Source organism: Bactrocera oleae, chromosome 5 (genome assembly GCF_042242935.1).
Source record: "Bactrocera oleae isolate idBacOlea1 chromosome 5, idBacOlea1, whole genome shotgun sequence".
NCBI classification, from domain to species: Eukaryota; Metazoa; Arthropoda; class Insecta; order Diptera; family Tephritidae; genus Bactrocera; species Bactrocera oleae.
In genome coordinates this window covers 41,808,155-41,831,580 of record NC_091539.1, presented here as the reverse complement: position 1 = coordinate 41,831,580, position 23,426 = coordinate 41,808,155, and the positions used below count along the sequence as shown (strand labels likewise).

The 23,426-nt window shown below is 34.4% G+C and overlaps 1 protein-coding gene and 1 long non-coding RNA gene across 2 annotated transcripts in view; one reads left to right on the top strand and one right to left on the bottom strand.

Moving 5' to 3' along the window:
• Cda4 (chitin deacetylase Cda4) overlaps positions 1–9,285 on the bottom strand; it is a 135,520-nt gene extending 126,235 nt beyond the window's left edge. The window contains exon 1 of the mRNA XM_070110451.1: positions 8,884–9,285. Coding sequence (XP_069966552.1) covers positions 8,884–8,938 — 55 coding nt within the window. The 5' untranslated portion in view covers positions 8,939–9,285. The remainder of the gene's footprint in view (positions 1–8,883) is intronic.
• LOC138857566 (uncharacterized) overlaps positions 5,414–23,426 on the top strand; it is a 141,915-nt gene continuing 123,902 nt past the window's right edge. The window contains exons 1-2 of the long non-coding RNA XR_011396689.1: positions 5,414–5,928; positions 7,748–8,017. This is a non-coding gene — a long non-coding RNA (uncharacterized lncRNA). The remainder of the gene's footprint in view (positions 5,929–7,747; positions 8,018–23,426) is intronic.

Below are 23,426 nucleotides of genomic sequence, written 5' to 3'. Positions count from 1 at the left end.
TAAATGCTTAAGTAATTTTGTCTTAGTCCACCATAACTATAAGCTCAATCGAATTTAAAATGATGAGATGTTGAGGAATGTTTATCATTGTAATGTAGGCTGCTTGAAGGCGATCGGATAATACCAATCTTCCTTGTATGCACTTACTCAAGGCCTGTCGTGTCTACTAGATCTGTTCGAGGACTATGTACTTCTAAAATGGATATATATGTATATATATATATATATATATATATATATACAAATATTTAATTTTTATGTTTTGTGAATATAATTCTTAACACATCGCTCATGTGCATAACTAAAATCATCTGCACATGCTTTGTACCTACAGCCTCCCAGAACCAACAAAGGATCACAGTTTAAGGTAAAGGACAAGTGTGTGACCCAGCAGACTTTTTCTACCAGTATTTTACTGGGAAATTCTCTCTTGCGAACTTACGCTCTTCCGCTCACACACACATCAGCATACTGAAGCATTCACTGCGGAGAATTACAACTGTAAATTACAGTTATGCGCGCTCTCACGCTCAACTCGCAGACTGCTGAGTCTGCTACATGTGGAATCTGCAAGCGCGTTATATGACCCATGCGGCGCAAATATACATACACACACACATAGATAATGGTGGTGTGTGTGTTTGGAAATGTTGGCGCTTGCTTACCTGCTTCCTTTGCTTTTCGAGCCGAAATTATATTATTCCTTTCTATGCGCCGCCTTGAATGGAGGCATTGATAGGCAAATTGGCCGTTAGCTTGTTTGATGTGCACATGACAGTTGGCTTCGCAGCCTTTGTGGCCAACATGCTTTCTGTGTCACACGCTTAAGGCGCTCAGTGCAGCGTGTGTTCGCTTATTATTCCTTTGAAGAAAGAAAGAAAACAGCAAACCAAACTTTGTTTGCTGCCGTGCTATGTGCGCTGCTGCTGCTGCGTCATTTATTCTATGTGTAAAGCAGGTGGAAGAAGTTAGCCGCTTGTGTCTAACGGCATTTTGCGCTTTTCTACAATCGCATGTATTATACAGCCTTTCTTTTGTTATCCCCATTCGGTCTTCGTCGTATGCACTACTGTGTTATGCGGTGCTATGTACGGTGCTTAAGCAGCTCTAATTCTTATCACTTTACCCGCTCCTTCGCTTTGGCCATTCATTTTATTGTTCCTTGTGCGCCCACACATACGCACACATGCATAGACGAAGCATACTCGAATTTCATAATTCATTCAAAAGTATTCGGCTCATTGATTGATGCATTGCAGCGCAGCAAATTTGCTCGCTCGCCTCATTGTGTGGCGCTGCGATTTAGTTTCGCTTACCCGCCCCCGAGCACGCTTCCTTGTACACCATACATACATATATGCTTTTACTTTCCGTCGAAATTTCGGGCGTGTGTCTCTGTGTGTGTGTTTTTTCATATTTTTAAAGTTCTGCTTTTATGCACGCTTGTTGTTGCTATTGGTTTGTTCTTATTTTGACGCTGAAAGCAGAAATTCAATTTTTTAATATCGACTTTTGTGCCTCGCATTTCATTTTAAGCGCTTTCAATCTACTTGATTTGTGTGTGTAGGTGTGTGTGTGCGTGTTTGCATTTGTTTTGCGGTCGTTGCGGCTTGTGTTAACCGTAATGCTGCTTGCTAGTTTGATGAAAAATGCATGAATGAGCCTGTAGGGCGACAGGAAGGCGGATGAACAGGCGAAGGTGTAACTGTATGTATGTATATGTAGGTATATATATATGTATGTGTGTGTGAGTGATTCAGCGCGTGCAGCAAGTGAATGGCTAGATGGATAGTTGGCAAAAATTGTTGTGCGGGAAATTGGGAAACCAATGTAAAGCAAAGTGAAATTTTCAGTAAAAGAAATTATAAATTAATGGTTATCCTTGTGACCTACTTGGCGTGGCACGGCGCATTGCCGCTGCGCCCTTTTATTTCACTATCAAAACACACATACAACTACACACTCACATAAGTACATATAACGCCTCTGCTGCTCGGTGGCGAGCAATTGTTGGCTAAGTGAAATATTAAAGACCGCCAAAGGAGATTCAGCCACTCTACACTTAGTTGACCTCCTTTTATCCTTTTATTCTAATGGCTCCTATATATTTGCATTGGCTGCGATTTTTGTTATGATTTTGCTTGACTTTCGTTGGCGACGTGCAATGGTGTGTGTTGTGTGCGTAGGTGTATGTGTGCGCGTAGTTTACAGCACACAAAGTTAATTAGTTGTGGGTGTAAATTTTACAGGAGCTTACTTTATTAGCAAGGACTCGCTGTTTATACACCGCCTGAGGCATCAGCTTATGCGCACATATTTTCCCTTAAGATTTTGTAAGCTCAATGAGTGTTAAATTTTATATTTAATTTGGTATACCTACGCCTGTTGCTGCTTACCTTTGGCTTTACACCTACACTGTGTATTAATGGAAATGCTTCGGTGAAATAACAATAACATTGTACGAGCAAGACTTTTCTAGTGAGATACTTAGCTTATATTACTTATATAGGCTTCCAAAATTTATAATTATGAAGGATCGCGAATTTTGAATTTTCGCGGGCGTGTATCGCATATTCGCCGAATAAACTTACCTAATAGCGTAAGTGCATATCTAAAGGTGATTACTTCTTTAAGAAATATAAAATTCGTAATACTTTTTTATAAGCAAGCAATATAATTTGCTGCAACTTACAGGATCAAAGTCCTTCTTGACTTTGATCGATCGGTTTATATGGCAGCTACATGCTGCACTGGTTCCACATCAGCGGTTACGACAAATGAGCAGCTTCATGAGGAGGAAAGGACGTGTGTATAATTTCAGATTAATATCTCCAAAAGTGGGGAATAGTAAGTATTTTTTGCTTGATTTCCAACCTGTTTATGACATTTACTATTCGAAAATCCTTTTAGTTGTATATTCACTTTTCACACCAGAGCGAGCCGTAACTAGCCAAATATTGTTTTATAGCATAAAACATTGATCTCTACAAAAGCCAATGGAGTCGAATCATCGCTCATTTGTTGATATTATATGATAAGATCATCAAAAGATGGTTCCAATGATGTGAATTGGTGGTTAGATCATGAAGACGATTTATACCGACGTGTGAAATGGAAATAGTTGATAGATATTTCGCTGTAATATTGGCGCTACCTTAATTTTTATTAACAACCAATAGTGTCTACGGCTTATAAAACACACCTTTCTAGTACTGTGGTGGATGCCAAGTGGCTTAGATAATGTCTTAAAACTATTCGCAGCCCAAGTACTGCAAGGTTTCGTAATTGCCTACTCGTCAGAACGAAAATTCACCTCAACATTGTACGTGATTTGACAATGAAAACCAAAAAAAAAATTTGCTGTATATAACGGAAGTTTTGGTACAATATTTCGGCGAGTTTTTAGCGTTGTTCTGGCATAAGCTATTGCATGGTAGGATACTATATAGTGTTAAAGCTTCCTTATAAGTGACCGAACTTGAATATTGCTCTGGATTTTGTCAAATGATATTTAAAAATTTGTTTCAAGCTTAGATTTTTCTATGATTTAACCTATTCGTACAACATTCCTTAAAGTTTTTCGTGTTTCAAAATAACAAGGAAAATTTCTTTCTTTCGTGTCGAGCTCTACCTCGTATTAGAAAGGAGTTGCCGTGCAAAGGCCAAGCCAAAGCGACAGTCATTTCTAAGGTAAATTATTAAGCTCTCCTTCGTCGTTGTCTGAGCTGGAAACTGATAGAAAGAACATAAATTGCAACCTCACATTGGTAATGTTTCTTAAATATTATAAACTAAGCCGCACACAAAAAGCAGGGATCTGGAAACTTTCTAATTCGCTTTAAACTTTTTACATCACACATAGTTAGGTATCCAGATTTTATTAAATACGTAAAAGTAAACTCGACGTTTTGAATTAAATTTTACCCAGGAGCTTAAGGCAACAACATAGCTTTCAAACTTCCACTCAAAATTATATTTCTACTGAACTAACAACAAATCAATGTTTGCTATAGCTAAGTGAATTGGCTCGATAAGCAGTGAATAAATGACGCCTTTCCCGTTATTTTCGAGTGCAAGTCAACTTGCTTGCAGTTTGCGTATTGTTCTTAAAGAACTGTGTTTGTAGTTAGTGATGTGGTTGGGTTCCAATACAACCAAGTTAGTTATGGCATGAGCATCCTTGGTCTAAACCCGTGTTGCTTCTCTGTGGATGATTTCGAACATTATTAAAGATGAACAAGAGCGGAAGTTTAGACTCTTTGGAAATCTTGACGTAATATTGCCGAGTTGACAGTCTTTAGCTAGATAAAAATCCGGGTCCGTTCCGGTTCTTAAATCTGACTGTCGTGGGCACCTTCTGACTTTTTTAGTTTGGAATCTAGACATCATCCGAGTGGACATCGGATTTCAGAATTTCCAACATAAAAATCTCAACTGATTTGGAATGTCGAGAAAGACATTGACCGAGTAAGTGTTCGATGGAAAAAACTGGGATGAGTAAAGTGGTTTTGAAAATTTTGTGAATAAAGTTTGCTTTAGGAAACTCCTGGACTGTTATTTGCGATATAAAAAAATCTGTCTATTGCTGATTGGGAACAATTAAGGATACAGACGTTTGTCTGGATAGAATTATACATATTTGTGTATGTAACTGTATCTAAAAATCTTAAAAATTCATATTTACATGCACACGTACATACATACGTATATCATATAGCAGGTAAACAAATGCCAACGCTGCACTTCCATGCACTGACCTAACCTACGAGGTGTGGAATTGAACGCCACGAACCAAACCAAAATAATCATAACAGAAACAATAACAATAACAAGGGATGGATATATGCCACGAAAATAAAAGTGCTAATAAGAAAAGGAACAGGAAGCAAAGGCAGTAATAGAAGAAAGCGTAGCGGCAACAAATAAAGAAGAAGAAGACAAAGCCGACACAACGTGGCGTGGCACGCTGAGAGCGCCAGAGAGTGTAAGAGAAGCAATTGGTGGGAGCAAATTGAGTTAAGCTGCCTACGAAGTTGAGCTCCAAACGAAAATAACCAAAATAAATTTCGTTGAGCACACGTGCATGTTGCCGATGCGGCACGTTGCTATGAAAACGAGATGCTGCACTCGCTGGCCATTTCGCCTGCTCTGCTGGAGATGTGGAACGTATTCGGCGTAGCGACGTCAGCTTCGGCTGGCTGAGGTCAACTCGGTGTGGATACAAGCAGCCAGCAGCTGGAGCTGATAAAAATAACACACCCATACAAATAGCGGTACATGTAAGTGCGCTCGGCTGACTGTATGTGAGTGAGTGTGTGTGTGTGCTTGTGTGGCAGACAATTTTGCGAATCAACGAAATAGCGAAACGTTCATTTCATCCGATTAATGTGAGTCAGTCTTCGCGTGATTTTTACGTAGTGCGGTACGCAAAGGCGGAATGAGTTCTGTTAACGGTGCGAAGCGTAATTTTCCGGCTCTATTATATACTGGCAGTTGAAATTGTAGCGGAAAAATCGTTACGAGTGTGAAAACAAACAAGTTCGAGCGAAATACGACTTAAGAAATACATTATAGTGATTTTACACTAAACAGTTATAAAAATTTTGAAAATTTTTTTTAATTGCCAACACAATCAGTGTAGTGAAAAGTACCCAGCATTTAGTGTATTTATAGTCAAAAGTCTAAAATGCCATTTACTGCATATACGGCACGAGTACTAAATTTCTTCGCCATTCTCGCTGTGCTGACATTTGTTGTTGCTGCAGCAGTTTTCATTGGCCGCTACATAGAGCGTTCAACAGTTTTGTATGTGAATAATTTGGAGTTGCCGATGAATTGGAAGCATCCAAAGGAGTTGCTATAATTGGACAAGTCAGTACGTACATATGTTTACACATACATACTTACGTACGAATGTACATGTGTGAAGTAAGTTGCGTGAAATGAAACAAGTGAAGGAAAGAAAAAATAGTTTAATATTAGCAACAAAAAATAAATTATAGTTAAGATAAATAAATAAATTGGCTTACGCATAATTAACCAAAGCTAGCAGATATTAAAAAAAAATTAAGTAAAGTTGCAAATAATTAAATATAATGAAATTAAATTAAATTTGCAAAAATGATAAAAATAAATCTGAAAAAAAATTTTTAAAGGAAAAAGCAAATAAAAAATTAATAACTCAAATATATTAAATTAAACTAAATAACAATTTTATTTGAATTGATACTAACGTTTTTTTTAGCTAGAATTAAAAAAAAAAAAAAATATTAAAACAAACAAAATTTGTATATATAAATAATTTTAACAAGATAATTTTAAATAATAAATACCAAATTAAAATAAAGAAAAAAAATAATTGAATAAATATTTAAAGTAACAAAAAATAAAAACAATTAAATTAAAATAATAATTATAAATTGTTACGCATATAAAATACAATATATATTTTCATATTATTATTGTTAGATTAAATAAAACTAAATAAGATTGGATTGAATTGATACAAAAAATACAAAATATTAGCTGAAATTGTAAAAAACAATAAAAAATAATATATTAAAGAAAACAAAAATTATGTACAAATAATTTTAACAAAATAAGCATAATTAAATAATAAAAAAATTAAAGTAAAGAAAAACAAAAAAATAAATGAATAAATATTTAACGTTTAATGTTAAAAAAATTAAAAATATAACAAAAAAAATTAAAAAAATTAGAATTAAACATTTAAACATATGGTTTTATATAATATATAATATTAAAAAGAAGTTTGAATACAAACTTTATATTAATAAAATTAAAAAGTACAAAAAATACCAGTAGCTTAAGGTAAAAAACAAAAGATAAAAAAAAATTTATGTATAAACATTTATTCACCACTTCATTAAATTTTTTGTACAAAAATAAATATTAAAAAATTAAATGCGTTTAAGGAAAATTAAATAAATTTAAGATAATTTAATTTGTTTTAATATTTAAATATTTTGCAGATACATGAAATTAATAAAAAATTATAAAATATATACTAATAAAATAATTAAATTGCAAAAAATACAAAAATTTTAATTTTTATAAAATTGAGAAAACCTCAGTCAATAGTAACAAATAAATTTTTTTAAGTATTTGTAAAGCACAAAGTAATTAATTAAATTAAATAATGACATCAGAAGAGGTGTAAGCTATTCACTACAATTTAATGTTTTACAACTTTAATTTTAGTAAAGAAAAAACAATTAATTAAATTAAAATAAGTACATTAGAATAAATGTAGACTATTTTGTATATTGTGATTTTTTTAGTTATAGCAAGGAATAAGTAAAACTAATTATATACTTATAATAAATTTTTATCAGGAAATATATAACATTTAGCTATATCTTTATATCAAGAATTAAAAATTAAGCTGATAAACGAAATGAAGTAAGTTACAATGACTATTATTAAATTTAAAAAATTAAAAAGTTAATAATTTTTTTGGATTAAGTAAGGAAAATGTTTTTAACACATAAAATCAAGCATAAAAACTATAATAAAGAAAAACGTTTAATTAATTTATTAAAATAAAAATAAAAAATATTAAAAAAATCGTGATGAATAATAATGTAAAAAATTTTAAAAAATTTAAATAAATAAAATATTAAATAAATTATGATTTAATAAAAATTAAATTTAGGAAATTCCCAAACTTTTAAACAAAAAAAGTAAACAGTGTTTAGTACAGCAAAAATTTTATTTTTTTTTACAGGCCTCGAAACAACTTAACCATAACTAAAAAAAAATGTATATAAAATACCGCTTTTAACCCTCAGTGCTGTGTAATTACTACTCAAGAAAAGTGTACCAATGCAAAGCTTTGTGCTAGCTAAATGTGAATAATCTACCATACATACATACGTGAGAGTGCGCTAGAAACAAGCAGCGCTAAGTTCATGAAAAACGACCTACGCGGCGAATAAAAAATTTAATTGCGAATAATCTCGTGCAATCAACTGCGAGCAACGCACCCATATTAATGGTAAGTGTTACGCAAATGAAGATGCTTTAACCACACACAAACACATACGCAAATATATACACAAACACACACACCTAGGTTAATATGAAAACAGTTTGTTTTTATTGATTACATAGCGCGCTCAAAGCAATAGTGTATGCAAGTAAGCACTTGAGAACACGCGCTACCGATAAACGCCGGGCATACTTATAGGCGCTAGAAGGCGCCAAAGCCACTTCACGAGCATAAACACAGAAAAGGATGTGTGATGAAAAGCAAAAAACAAAGTATGTGTGTCTATTGTGTGTAGGCAATGAAATGTGTCGGTATTAGTGATTAAAACGCTCATCAATGCCGTATCATTTCATTACAGGCGCGCGAAGGACACGTGTTTGCGAGAGAGTGAGTGTGTGTTTGTTAACCGTGGCGCATTTATATACTTGTATGTTAGTAGGCTGTGTCTGCCGCTTCACCTACATTTGCTTTCTACACTATTCTGTGCAAATTGTTGTTAGTATATATTTTTGGGACAGACATGCGCGCCTCATCATACAAATATATATGCTTTGCAGAAAAAGTTGCGGGTGCCCTTGCAAAGAGGACCTACAAGCTCAAGTGTTTACTTATAGTAGGCTCTACAATATTACGGTTTGGCAGTGTAGAGCGCTTGTTGCAAGTAGGAATCGTTCAATGCCAGCAAGCACAAGTCACCAACTTCGCTTTCACCAACCAATTTTCTATTATGGCAACACTAAAGTGTAAGGCGGGCTACATAAATATAGCAACCCTTTTCTATTTATTTACATTAGGTTTTTACCTTCTTTGCATCCAATAACTGTGCTTCTTCTCCCACACACACGCATGTAGTTTATAAGTTTATAACTTACTTTTAAAAATCTTCATAATCAATGCCAAATGTTGTTGGTGTGCCACTAGCAGCATTTTATGAAATTATGTCATGTTCGTTGTTGAGATGTTCTTAAGTGTTATCTTCTCGTTGATTTTTATCCTTGTTTGCAGTAGTGAAATCTAATTTGGTACACATCACTCTCTTTTCTTGTTTTCTTTACCTCTTTTATTTGAGTTGATTCTGTTCTTTGAAGGTCGTCTTCCGCACGGTGTCATCCGCAATGTCACTGGCAACCCTTTTGTATATTTATATAAGTCACATGCAGACACCATATTGATTTAGGTATACTCATATATTAGTAAACTCGCACGTGTGTGTAATTAGGCAATACTTGTGCAATATTAAACATAATACTATCCGCTTGATTGACACTCAATTAAAGGTGAAATCCGCATATTTGAACCAGCTGTTCCTTGAAACAAGAAAAAACGTTTTAATAATCTTCACAAATACAGAAGATTCAATACATTAAATTGATTTTGATCGTTCAATTTGTAAGGCAGCTATATGCTATAGTCCTTCCGATTTCGGCGGTTCCAACAAATGAGCAGCTTCTTCGAGAGTAAGGGATGTGTACGAAATTTCAGATCGATGTCTGAAAAACTGAGGAACTAGTTCGCGTGTATATGACAGACGGACATGGCTAAATCGACTCAGCTCGTCACACTGATCATTTACCATAGATATATATAAGGTTGTCAAATATCTCCCTTCCGCTTTTTTGCTCTTCATTCAATGCTTTATAAAAAGTGTTACAGTGATCGGATTTAGTTAAAATATGCGCCGTTTTGTTCGACGATCTGTTTCCATCTAGACGGCAACTTCATAATACCTTCCTCGTAGAAGCCCCCCTCCTTATTTGCGAAGAATTCGGACAGCCACTTTTCACAAGCCTCTTTTGAGTTCAACTTCACACCACCAAGGGCATTCGCCATGGACAGGAACAGGTGGTCACTTGGCGCTACGTCCGGGCTATATGGTGGATGCGATAAAACCTCCCATCCGAGCTCCCGTAGCTTCTGACGAGTCATCAACGAAGTGTGTGGTCTGGCGTTGTCCTGGTGGAACACTACACCTTTCCTATTAGCCAATTCTGGACGCTTCTGGTCGATCGCCTGCTTCAAGCGGTCCAGTTGTTTGCAGTAGTTGGTAGAATTAAGCGTCTGGCCATATGGGAGCAGCTCATAGTGAATGATTCCCTTCCAATCCCACCAAACACACAGCAAAACCTTCCTGGCCGTCAATCCCGGCTTGGCCACTGTTTGGGACGATTCACCGGCCTTCGACCACGACCGTTTTCGCTTGATATTGTCGTATGTGATCCATTTTTCGTCGCCAGTCACCATCCGCTTCAAGAATGGGACGAGTTTGTTCCGTTTCAGCAGCATATCGCAGGCGTTGATTCGGTCCAGAAGGTTTTTTTGCGTCAAATTATGCGGCACCCAAACATCAAACTTTTTTTTGTATCCAGCCTTCTGCAGATGGTTCAAAATGGTTTGGTGACTAACTCCCATCTCCTGGGCGATGTCACGAGATGCCATATGCCGGTCTAACTCGATGTATTCCATGATTTGATCGGTATTTGTCGTCTTCCGCCGGCTGGCTTCTCCATGGTGTCGTTTTTACCGGCTCTGAATCGTCGAAACCATTCCTCCGCGGTTCGAAGTGATAGAGTACCACCCCAAAACACCATTAATCTCACGGAACGTTTCTCTAGCGGATTTGCCTTTAACGAAGGAAAACTTTAAAATAGCGCGAATTTCGGCGTTAGTGAACTCCATGTTTACACGTCTATAACTGTTGAACGCAATATCCAAACTAATCATGCATAGCGTTGTTTTGTAGGTTATGTCAAGACCTTTCAAATTATGTATAGTGTTGCCAGATACGAGTTCTGTCGCGCTTTGGACATAGCCGCGAAATTCAAAAGACAAAAAAGCGGAAGGGAGATATTTGACAACCTTATATATTATAATGTCTCCGATGTTTCCTTCTAGGTATTACAAATATCGTAGTAAACTTAGTATAATTTGTTCAGGGTATAAATAATTTTTTAAAATAGCGAAAGATAACACAATGAAAGGAAAATTAATTTACGGGTCATCTGAAGTCAGGAAGAGAAAGCGGAGGGACGTGGTTGAATTTTTAAGCTATATCGCACAAATGTTTGGCCCGTCAGTCTGTAGTTTATTGCTTTACTAGTTGCCTGAGCAATATTCAAGCCAAATTTTTGCTTACTATAAAAGTTGTCAATGTACGAAATATATTCATTAATATGACCAAAATTACTCTAGGTCATATTGCTGAATTTGCATTACCCTTTTGACCACGAATTATTATTTAATATTATTAGCAGTTTCTATATATATTTAGGAGTGCAAGTTTCATCATATTGAAATGGTTCAAGTGATTTGAAATTTATCGATTAAGTGAATAGTCGACCTAGTGAAATGAACGGTAGGATATTTTATTACTAACATATAAAAGAGAATTGCTAAAGAGTTATATTCAAAAGGTTTTACAGCTTAAATTAATCTAAAATGCTTTATAGCATTTAAATTTTGTCTTATTAGATTTAACATAATTTTAACCTTTAACCTTTAAATTGCTGTACTGGCTTTCTTGGTATGAGATAAATAATATATGCTCTGTACTAGTCGAGAGCTCAACTGTACGATAAATCGAAATTATATTACTTTCCATTGAATTGATGCATAAACACTTAAGAAGTATATATTTTTAAGTGATCAGTCGATCAATCGCCTAAAGATATGCTACAAAAATTTAATATAGTCTGCTTTGAATAATTATTTATGGATTTTGGTAAAATTGTGGAGGTGTTATGAAGCTAACGAGGCAGTTATTACTTGTTAAATAATTTTCGATAAAATAATAATATAACAACATATAAACAATCAATATAACAACATATAAAGGGTCTATCAACAAAAAACTGCGTGATGTTAAAATGAAATAAACCTCTCAAATTTGGTCGAAATGGGTTCTGCTATATCCGTATGCAGATAATATTATGACATTTATAATTTGAACAAAATGACGGCAAAATAGCTTCCACGGCTCCGTTTGCATATCTCCACCAGATTGTCGTAAACCTTTGATTTAACATACCCCTAGAGGAAATAATCTAGAGGCGTTAAATGGCTTGACCCTGGCGGCTATTTGACTGGGCCATTTGTCGAAATTAACAAGCCACCACACTTTGCACGCAATGTGTTCATGGTTAGACGTAAAACATGAGGCGACACACCGTCTTGTTGCAAATAGAGATCTTCCGCGTCGATTTCATAATTTTCTGTGAAAAAGGTCGATCAACATCGCGTTAAAACGCTCGCTATTACTGGCATAACCTGCTTCATTTCGAAAGAATTAGGGCCCGATTATGCCACCATTCTACAATCCGCAGCAAACGGTAAATTTTTAGGGATGCAATTGCGAGGGATTTTTCGTAGAACGTGAATTTCCGTAATAATCTTGTACACTTTCCAAGCGTTATACCAAAGCAAAACGCGACATGTTGAAATGGCGAACCTTACTGGCCGTACTGACAAAATTTAACACAAATCCGTAAACAAACATGGTCGTTATGAGCTGTGCAAATCACTCATCCCTATTGGCAGACGCTGTATAGTGCACAATTGTTTGTGTTGAACGATTTGATTCAAAATTCTTAATTATTCGTTGAATATTAAACTATGAACTATATTGAAATAAAAAGATGCAATAGGGGTATCATTTAAATTAAGGCCTTTTCTGTTATTTCTTAAATCAAAGTTTTGGTATTATTTAACAGGATGTCTTCTAAAAATGTCCAGCCTGTAAATCCTAAGGCAATTTCTTATCCTCAAATGAGCCGCGGAAATAAGTTACAACTTATTAGTTGAACACAAGCAAACAGCTCTAACTAATACAAAAACTTATTAGCGATACAAATATAGTTGCATAAATAAATATATACAATATACAAATGGATGTGTGTATGTGTACACAAGTTGGCGATTGTTCGCACTAACTAAATGTTTCATTTGTTTTTGTTATTGTTTGTTTTTTTTTGTTTAACGCTGTCGCTTTCGCTGAACCCGCCGGCAATCGACTGTTATAATTAATTAATTACAAATTGTTGACTTGTGTTTGTGTTAGTTTTCGGCGGGTGTGTTATTATTATTGTTGTATTGCCGCAACAGTTTTGAGCATTTGATTATATTAATCGGCCAACGTGCTAATTAACATATTGTTGTTGTTATTGTTTTTGCTTATGATTCTGTTGTTATTATGATTTTAGGTTATATTTTCGTTGTTGTTGTTGTTATTATTTTGATTTTTGTTTTTGTTGCTATTATTGTTTTTGCGTTTGACAGTCGTTGCGCGCGCCGTCTGTTTTTAATGGCTTGTCTGTTTGCTCGCCGGATTTCATAATTACAGCAGCCCTCAGCGCTAATAGCTTACGATATTTTCAAAACAAATATGTGCCTAAATATTAGTGCATGTTAACTACTTATTTGTGTATGTTTGTGCGTATTTGTGCTCTCATTTTGCTTTGTTTATATTCGTTAAGTTTGTCGGTAGATTTGCCGGAGGACAATAACTTAAGTGATGCCTTTTGAGTCAAAGACTTGCAACATTGTTTTTTTAAATAATAAAATAAATTGCACAATATAAAGGGGTTAGCAATTTGCGCTGGTGTTGGTATATTTACGAACACACAAAATTTATGTAAAGGAAGGATATTACTTGTGGGTTTTTTGAAAAATGATAATGACCAATTTAGTAAAGAAATATTTATTGCTCATATTAAGATAAAAATATAATCGATTAAATATAAAGTCGACCAGATGGTGGAAAATCAATATATTGTTTATATGGGGACCAGGAAATGTTCTGTAGCACTTCAATCCATTCTTGATGCTAACCACATTTTGGTTAAAAACAAACATTTTCACCTAATTTCATCATATATTGATCGACCGGTTGGCTTTACCCCGTACATCTATAATAATATTATAAAAAAGAAAGATTTGGTTGTTTTTTGTTTGAATTGAATAGACTCCTTAAACAATCTCACACATTTGTAAAATTCTTTCACCGTTGAGAAGCTACACTCTGTCCAGTGAACATAGGTTATATAATATTAGGGAGTTCGCTTCCTACGAATAATATTAAAAGTTCAATGTTCATATCTCATCGTCTAAATGAGGTCCATTTCACCCAAGTGAGATAGCAAATGTAGTGATCGGCTAGTATGTAGTCAATCGACACATTCACAATAACTATCAGAGACATTTTGAGACAAAATAATAGTCTGGACTGATTGCATTTACCTTAGGTGTCAAAAGTTTGATAATATGTTTTCCCTATATTGGAGTTGTATTAATTCATCGACCGATTTCACACATTTTTGGCACTAAATTATTCAGAATTATACGTTCACTTAATTTTTCTGAGATATATAAAGCCAACCGTAAGTTTGAAATCCTTATATTGGGTATTTGGGGACTGGGTGTAGTATTGTTCGCATTTTATCGATTTTTGGCATTACTGCACATTATTACGAGAAAAAGGCGCTCTAAAAGTTTCATTTAGAAATCTCACTGACTGACCTATATATTTGGTATAAAGTCAACCGGAAGTTTAAAAATCTTTATATTAGATATATGGACCTAAGATTTCATCTATTTTAGGCACAAAGATACACTGTTATTATAGGGACAGGCGATCGGAATTTCATAACGATACCTTATATATCGACCGATAAATACGGTGTAAAATCAATCGATAGATTTAAAACTCTTATATTAGGTATACTAACATCTAACGGATAACATTATATTGGAACCGATTTTAACCAGTTTTTGCACTAGTGCACATTATAATCAGGAAAAGATGCCTGCTTAATTTTTGTTATTTCAGCTTAAAGTGTGCCAAAGGCATTGAATTTATTATATTTAGAAGCTGGGACCTTGCAAAATTATGGCTTTATTTCGTTATTTTTAGATGAGAGGTGCCGTACCCTGAATATACTTTTGGTAGAAAGTTTTTTTCGAATATCTTTATAGATACTTGATCTTTATATGTTTAAGATAAAAAAAAAATTGGAACTTATAATGATGTCATATTGGAAGTAGGCGTAATTGCTATTCAACTTTGTCCATTTTCAAACTGTTGTATAAGGATATCGAGTTCTGTAAGTGGGCGGTGCCGCGAAAATTGTTCAACCCGCAATTCACATATAAACCGGCAAAAAGTTTGGCTTATATGTCTTTGGCAGTTTCTGAGATATGTCACTTAAATTTATTCGATTTTTCGAAAATGCTTAAATCACAACTGATCCCCTGTACCAAACTGAATTTATATATTTTTTCGATAAATGAAAACTTATCAACATCATCATACGAATATCCATAACCCTATGTCTTCCTCGATTAAAAGTTTTCAAGTTAAGATATGGAACCTTCGTCGCCTTTAACACTCGAACTGTTTTCTCGCGACAAGTTTTGATAGCTGAACTTCCTTAACTATAATCATTTGTTAAATTGATTTTAGCTTTTAAAATAATTGTTTAAGTTTTCAATTTAACTGCTGTTAATAGTTGCCAAGGTGTTAATAATATGATGAATTTTACTAAAATCTTTAGTACCACCGCTAACTTCATTTTATTTCTTATTATTCCTCATGCATAATCAAATGAAAACATAATAAAATTTTCTTGTTTTTCCCTTGCTAAATTGTATAATGAACTATTTATCAAACACTATTTAGTGCGACCCTAATTTTCGGCCTGTCTCGCTCCTTCAAACTATGCAGGTTTCTTCGGCATTGTATCAAGTCGCTTCCCTTCTACTACTATAATAAATCGTTTATTAATTCATAGGAATACAACTCTTGTCACTTGCGAGCACACAAAACCACACAGCACTCTTTGAATTCGTACCAAAAACAAAAAAGAAAGTCAGGGGCAGCCTGTACCCTCGAATGGGTGAAAACAATTACGTAATTGTGCACTTGAAATTGAAAATAATTGCTTCGCCCGAACACTTCGCAACCTTTAACGGGATATGCAAGCACTCATACATATGCACCCGAAAACACACACACACACCCACAAAGTGTCAATTGACATTTGAACTGATTGCAAATGAAAGTGAGAGCGCAACTGAAATCATCATAGATTTTAATGATTTTATGAAAGCGTTTCGCCGTTTGCGCCGTTCGTTCACTGAATATTCGGCAAGTCGAAAAAACAATCAGAAAAACATTGGCTGATTGCAATTATTCATGCGAATTTGAATTTGTATGCTGTGTGGGTGTGTGTGCGTGTTTATGAGAGCTTTTTGTCGTCACTTTCGCGGTGAATTCATTAACACGCCAATTGAGGTGGAAATTTAATTCGTTTTGCTTTTAGCGAATATTTAGGCGCGTGATTTTGTGCGCCCGACATTTGCAACTGAATTTTCAAATTTTATGCAAATACCCTACAATGGCGAAAGGAAGAATTTGCAATAGTCAAGCGCTATGGTCGTGACTCAAGTTTAGTGCGGGTGGTGGAGCGTTTATGTATATAGAGCAAGGTTGTTGATTTATTTAAGAAGAAGTGAATCGCCAAGAATTGACTTTTGATTACTACATATTATTCATAGTTGCCCTAATAGCCCTAATGTGGGAAAAATAATATACATTATAACTATTGTTCCGTAAGCTCTATAAAACTTGTTCAACATTTGGTGCGGAATTTTCTTAGATCAGAGTTTAGTGCGGCAAGAAAATATCTAAAAGAGCACAAAAATCGAGTCATCACATAACAGGACGATACTTTTTTCTTTTTTAAAGCTTTTCTAGAAATTTTATTTATTTCATAAAGAGCAAGAAAAAACGTTAACTTCGTCAATTTGATTTGGATCGTTCAGCACTATGCCATGGTGGTCCGGCTTGGAAAATTACTACGAATATTGTAGCGTTATCAAGACTTAAGACATCTTCTCAAATAAAAATGTTTATCATACAAGAACTTAGTTTTGATCGTTCAGTTTGTATAGCGGCTATATGCTATAGTGGTCCGATAGTAGTGATTCCGAAAAGAGAGCCGTTATGTGGTGAGAAAAGGACATGTGCAAAATTTCAGATCAATAGCTCAAAAACTCTAATTCCTCAGCTTCGCGTATGTACAGACAGATAGCTCGTCACGCTGATCATTTGTACATATATATATTATATTTTATAAGGTCTCCGACGATTCCTTAGTATTACAAACTTCGGGCAAACTAATATACTCTGTATTGGTGGTATAATGATTATTTTAGATTTTCAAATTGGTTTGGTAATTTACTTCGTCTCAAAGTGGGAAAACACTATTTTGGGGATCGCAGGTAGTACTGAATTTGTTAATTGCAAAGCAAAGCCAAAACTTTAATTTTGGTAAATTGTCTTTCAAAGACTTGATGTTTTTATAGTTTACCCAAAAATATCTTAAAAATGATTATGTGTACAATAAGATATATGGTTTCACAAATAAATGATCATGCATGGCGGTCTAATCAATTTCACTCTTTAGAAGTCTCTTAGAGCAGTCAGTGTTAAAGTAAGTTTCTATATTTTTGTATAAATTCAAAACATTACACACAGTTAAGTTGGTATAAAAATTGTAATTCTGGGACTCGACACGGGCTAGATGTGGCGTTGAAATTACTATTGTCGTGATAAAATGACGAAAAATAAACAAAAATATATTTAGCTTTTTAAAAACCTATTTTTTGTTCAACAAAATATTGAGCCTAACTTAATTTATTCTATATCAGCAATCTAAAAATGCTTTCAAAATATGTAAGGTAGGTATAAACCTAAAAAGTTTCTGACTCTTCTGCTTTTCTACTCTGCTAAAGAGTGAAAATATTGCTGATATATAGATATACATATATATGTATATAATATCGTTGTTTGTTCGGGATAAACACCTTAATTACTAAACCGATTTTCATAAAGTGTGTGCAGATTGCTTAAACTTAAAAGATAGCATGGGTTATATCTCAATGTATGTTAGGGAATTTTTTTATTGGAAATTATTGGTTATTATATGACAAAGAGATATAATTATCTGTAAGATTATAACAGATGACGGTGTAAGGTAATCTTTCCACTAGTTAAAGTAGATTGCACTTTGTTAAAATTTCGGTTTTGTATATTACATAATATACGGTCACAATAGAAATTCCTATTGATAGTTGCGTCGCAAAGCACTCCAGCTACTTTGCCAGAAAAATGCAAGATTTGTACAATGAACGTTTCGGTGTCTGTGTCACTATTGTGCGGTGATTTCCGACACTAAAAATATATTTTTTAACAACCATTTTGACTTTGTTGCATATTTCAATGACACCGTCAGAATCTATTGGTTTAAAATTCTATAATTATGTAACAAAACTAAAAAATATAAATTTTCGGCTTAGATTTTGAAAATTTGTTCTTTTTTCTTCATAGGCAAATATTTCTATCAATCATTTCTAGTTTAGATATCAAGTTCAATCCCTAGAATTCTTATACCGGCAATAACGTTTTCGTTTTTATTGGTAAATAATATTTTCACTGAATTGAATAGTTTATTATTAGGGTATTTAATCTATACCAAAGCCACAGCAACGCATGGTCCGGTTTTCTATTACTATATATCCATTTGAGCGCGTTAAATTTTCTATTTTAAAAAAGTATTTCAAATATTCTCAAAGGATGCCAGAAATGTATCGTAGTTGATGTGGGTACAAAGCTCTTGAAGTTCCATATAGTATGGTTATATACATATTCGAAAAGCGAAACATATAATGCATATCTGTTCTAAGTTTCTTCTAAAAGGGCCTCAATAGCTATTTTATAATTTCAACCATCACCGCTTCACTATTTTTGTGCTCGCTGTCTTGTATTTGCCAGCAAAAGTCAGATTGAATAGCTGGGATCAACAGAAAAGACTAGAAATAGCTCCTTGATATTATATCACCCTTTATTGATGCCATCCAATTAACATTTACACTAGTTGTTTATAGCCACTTTCAGGAGAGGATACCCTATCAACCTCTATCTACACCGACAGGTCCTAATAAACTGTGAAGTAGGAGCGGGCGTATACTTCAGTGATCGCGAAATCTCTCTCTCTCTCTCTCTTTTAGATTAGCGAATTCAACCAACATTTTTCAAGCAGAAGTATTAGGTATAGAGAAGGCCTATGGTGTCCTATTGAGTAACAACGAGCGGATACAGAACGCAACCATATATGCCGATAGCCAGACGGCATTGCTGTCCGTGTCGATACCATTTTCTACTTCCAGCGTAGTCAATAATTGCAGGAAGGTTTTAAGCTCACTGGCAGGCTAAATCGACTTATCTTTAATTTGAGTTCCTGACCACAGGAACAATATATAACTTCCAGATAACGAAGCAGATATGGCCCAAGTATGATACAACTATAACTAAGGACTTATTACATAGGTCCAGGAAAAGTATTTAGAGACTTATAGATACTATAACGAGGAAGTGGCCTTTTGAAGAAAGTGCAATAAAAATGGGTTTGCCCTAAAACAATATTTGCCGCTGGTGCAAGCTTGAAGGGAATAAGGAAACTGTTTTCCACTTTCTCTGTGACTACCCAGCTCTAACACAAACCAGACACACAATACTTGTAACCCATGGGCACGAACGATGGAACGAGATAGCAAGATTATAAAGGTCCTACAGTAGTGCACCAAAATGGTGCATCCAACGCTAATTGTGCCCAAAGTGGCAGCACTCATACCTACCCACCTATTTGTTCGTTTTGTTATTTGTTATTTGAAAATAATTTAAGTTTCAAAACATTTATAAAAATCTATTGTAATATAACAATATAATGAGTTACCTGAACTTCCACTCATAGCTCTGTTGGAATATGTTATGGAAAACTGTGAGTCCATTTGCTTTGAACTCCGCTAACTTATACCAGTACTTAACATCGAAATCGTCGAAAGAAATGCGCAGAATTTTACAAATCATCAACAAAGTGAAATTAAAAAGTGAAAATAAATAAATCTCAATTATTAATAGAAAAAGTAAAAGTTTTCAACCTAAATAACAGTTTTTCCTCCAATTTACTTTTGCTTTGAAGACTTACTCCATATTAAATAATTTTTTCGAATGCATTTTTCTCCATTCACTATTGATTCACTGCATTCAAAGTTAACTTTCCACTTTTTTCAACCACCGTTAGCCACAAATTATCTGAAATTTAATCACTTTATCAGTAATAACTGCATAACTTAAAAAAACAATAATAATCATGAGAATTGGTGTCGGCACTCCTTAAATTACTTCAGCCTTTCGTGTGTAGCGAATCAAAAACATTTAATGCGCGCAGTTTCGAACGCAGCGTAGCATAGTTTCAGGCGTAGAGTGAATTTCTAGCATTTTCAGGAGGAGGGCGGGAGGAAAAACCACTTGTTTGTGGTGGTGCTAAGTAAAATGAGGTGAATGAGAGAAGTGAATGGGAGAAAACACAAAACTGATTAATAGGTACAGCGCTATAGCGAAGGAGGGAGTAAAGCAGCGAGGAAAATAAGCAAGATTTAAATATTTCTATTTTGGTACGGAAAGTTGGTGGAAAGTAATGCGTGCAAAAAAGGAGAAAGCAAAAAAATTAAAAGGAATATTTCACGAAATGCATAGTCACGAACTGCATAAGTTTGCGGGTCCGTTCCGTGAATTTCGGGGGCCGAGACAATGTAATGCCGGTATCAGCACTCACATTTTTAATGATAGCGCTTTGCCGGCGCAAACGCTTGTTTTTAGTGTTAGTGATTACTCAAAAGAGGTGGTATGCAAATTTCATGAAATTGTAAAAGTTGGCGGGCAACAGCAATTGGTGTGGTGTGCAAAAAACACAACGCTGCGTTTGTAAAAGTTGGTAGCTTTTCGAAAAGTGTAGATTTGTAGATGTGTGTGTGTGACTGGCGTTGAATTATTTTCGTTCCGCTACTTATTGCTATTCCGCCCTGCGTTTCACCTCCGTTTTTTCTTGGTGGTGGCGCTTGAAATGCTGCTAAAATGGTGTAAACTAGCGCATCTTCATTAAAAGACAGCAGTGCCGGCATTACACAACAAGAGGTGGTATTTGAGAGAATTAAATGCATGCAACAATGAAATGAAAGAAAACAAGGAAAAATAAATTATTTAATTTTTTTTCACTTATTCAGGACGTTCTCTGTGCGATTGTCCACTCTTCTTCGTAGTTAGTTTTGTAGATGTTTTTGTGTTTTTGTATAGATTTGCCGTTATTTATTTTACGTATTCTGCTCTTCACCTGCGTGGCACTTTTTCTCGCAGTTTATATTTACACAGGCATTTGCCAGTACTTAAGCTGATTACTTGCTGTTTACATTTCGCAAATTAATTACAATTTATGCAAATCGATGGAAGTGGAAAAGTAAATAAAACTAAGCGCCACACGAAGTACATAAAATAATAAATTTGTTTTATAAAATATTGAAAATGTTTTTTGGGCATAATATATTTGTTCAAAAAATATACTTTTTGCACTCTTAAAAGCATTAAAAACAATGAGGTCCATTATTAAGACCGTACCTTCAACCAATAGTTCTTGAGCAGGTAAGTACCTCTCTCCCCTCTGATTCTGATATAGATCCATTTGCATTTATGTTTGCGCAAAAATCTGTCAGTACTAATGTAAACAACTTCAGCTAATAGAATTAATTACTTAAGTAAGTATGATGTATAAAAAACTTATACTATGTTCGCACCGAATTGAAATCCTCTTGAAAGCACAATTTGTGGATTGTGGAACCAAAGTCGTTCTGACCGACATTGTGTATTTTCGATGAGTTTTCATTGACAGTTCACACATCTATTTGTACCCTACAAGAACAGTGACGGTCATCTGACTGTCATATTACCCATATGACAGTCACAGCTGAAAAAATTTTGTCAGCGCGCAGAACAAAGTTTCTATAATTTTCTTAAGATCTTTGTTTTCTTTTTGCTTGTTTGTTTTGTTTTTTCTGAGTTATTGCTGACCATAAATCCGTCTTAGCTGGAAATTGTCAGTTATGACTGAAAGAAGTGAAATATTCTTTTGCGCAGTAGATAATATAATTTTTATTTCTTTAATAAATTTTAAACTTTTAAGCAAAATTAGTTATAATAATATACTTAAATATAAAAAGGAATGCAACAAAAAATATAATAAAATATAAAAATAAATTTTCACTTGATGCCATCTCCTCCTCTCAATAGCTCTGCGTACGTCTTTCTCCAATCAGTGGATAGTTCTGAATTTACAATGCAAATGTAAATTAACAGTACTGACATATCCGATGTAAGTGTATTTGTGAACCCCAGCAGTTTCTTGTAGGGTACGTTTAGGCCAATTATGGAATGTAAACAAATTGTCAACTGGCATTTAGGACTGGCAAAATATGTCTTCTAAAAATATCAGTTAAACTAGAGCAGGCACCGATTATAATGAGTGGAATGTAAGTTTTCAAGGGGTTTTCAGCGAAAACTGTGTTTTCGTTTGACAGATTTTGTATGGATGAAAACACAAGTTTTCGCGTGAAAACCTCTTTCATCTATGAAAACACGAATTTTGTGTCGGTGCGAACATAGTATTAGACGGAAAAATATCTCGTCAAATGAAAAGTCTACTCAAGAATTTGATTTGAGCGTTCAGTGTATATAACAGCTATATGCTATAGTGGTCTGATATCTTATGCATATATATTTCTTATAGGGTCTCCGATGTTTCCTTATAGGTATTACAAACTTTGTGGCAAACTTAATATACCCTGTTCAAGGCATAATTATATAGGCTAAGGTACGAAGATATATACTTTAAGAAAAAGTTTACCTTAATTAATTTTCTATAAACGCTTACTAAATTATGTCTTTACAGAACGGTTTAAGCGGTGTAAGTCAGATAGAATAGTAGCTTCTCGTTTCATTTCTATTTCATTATTATAGTACATTTTATTTATGCCAGTTTATTTGATTTATACCAATGGTTTGTTCGATTTGTCAATATAGGATTTGCAAATCGATGACTGCTACTATCAAATTCTCAAATGATAGCTCAACATATCTTATACGAGATAAGCGGTATATAAATACGTTAGTGCGAAGATTTCTATCGAAAGTTAGAACTCGTAAATAAGAATTGCTCGGTATTGAACAGATGTATAATATATAAAATCAACGACCTCTAGTTAATTAACAACACATGATAATTTAACTGCGACACAGTTTAGGTGAATGAAATTCTTACAAACTGTTTTGAAGATATTTTGTAAATTTGATAGTAAGATTTGAAGGAAGTCTTTTGAACTGAAGCATTTCCACAAAAAAATTTCAAACTTCTCTTGAATGTCATGGACGTATGTACATAGCACATGACATGAATCAAAGCTCTGATAAGTTCCTTGAAACCTCACCTTAAAGCCTTTTTAGACGTTATCAAACTACTAATGCTTATTCGAATTG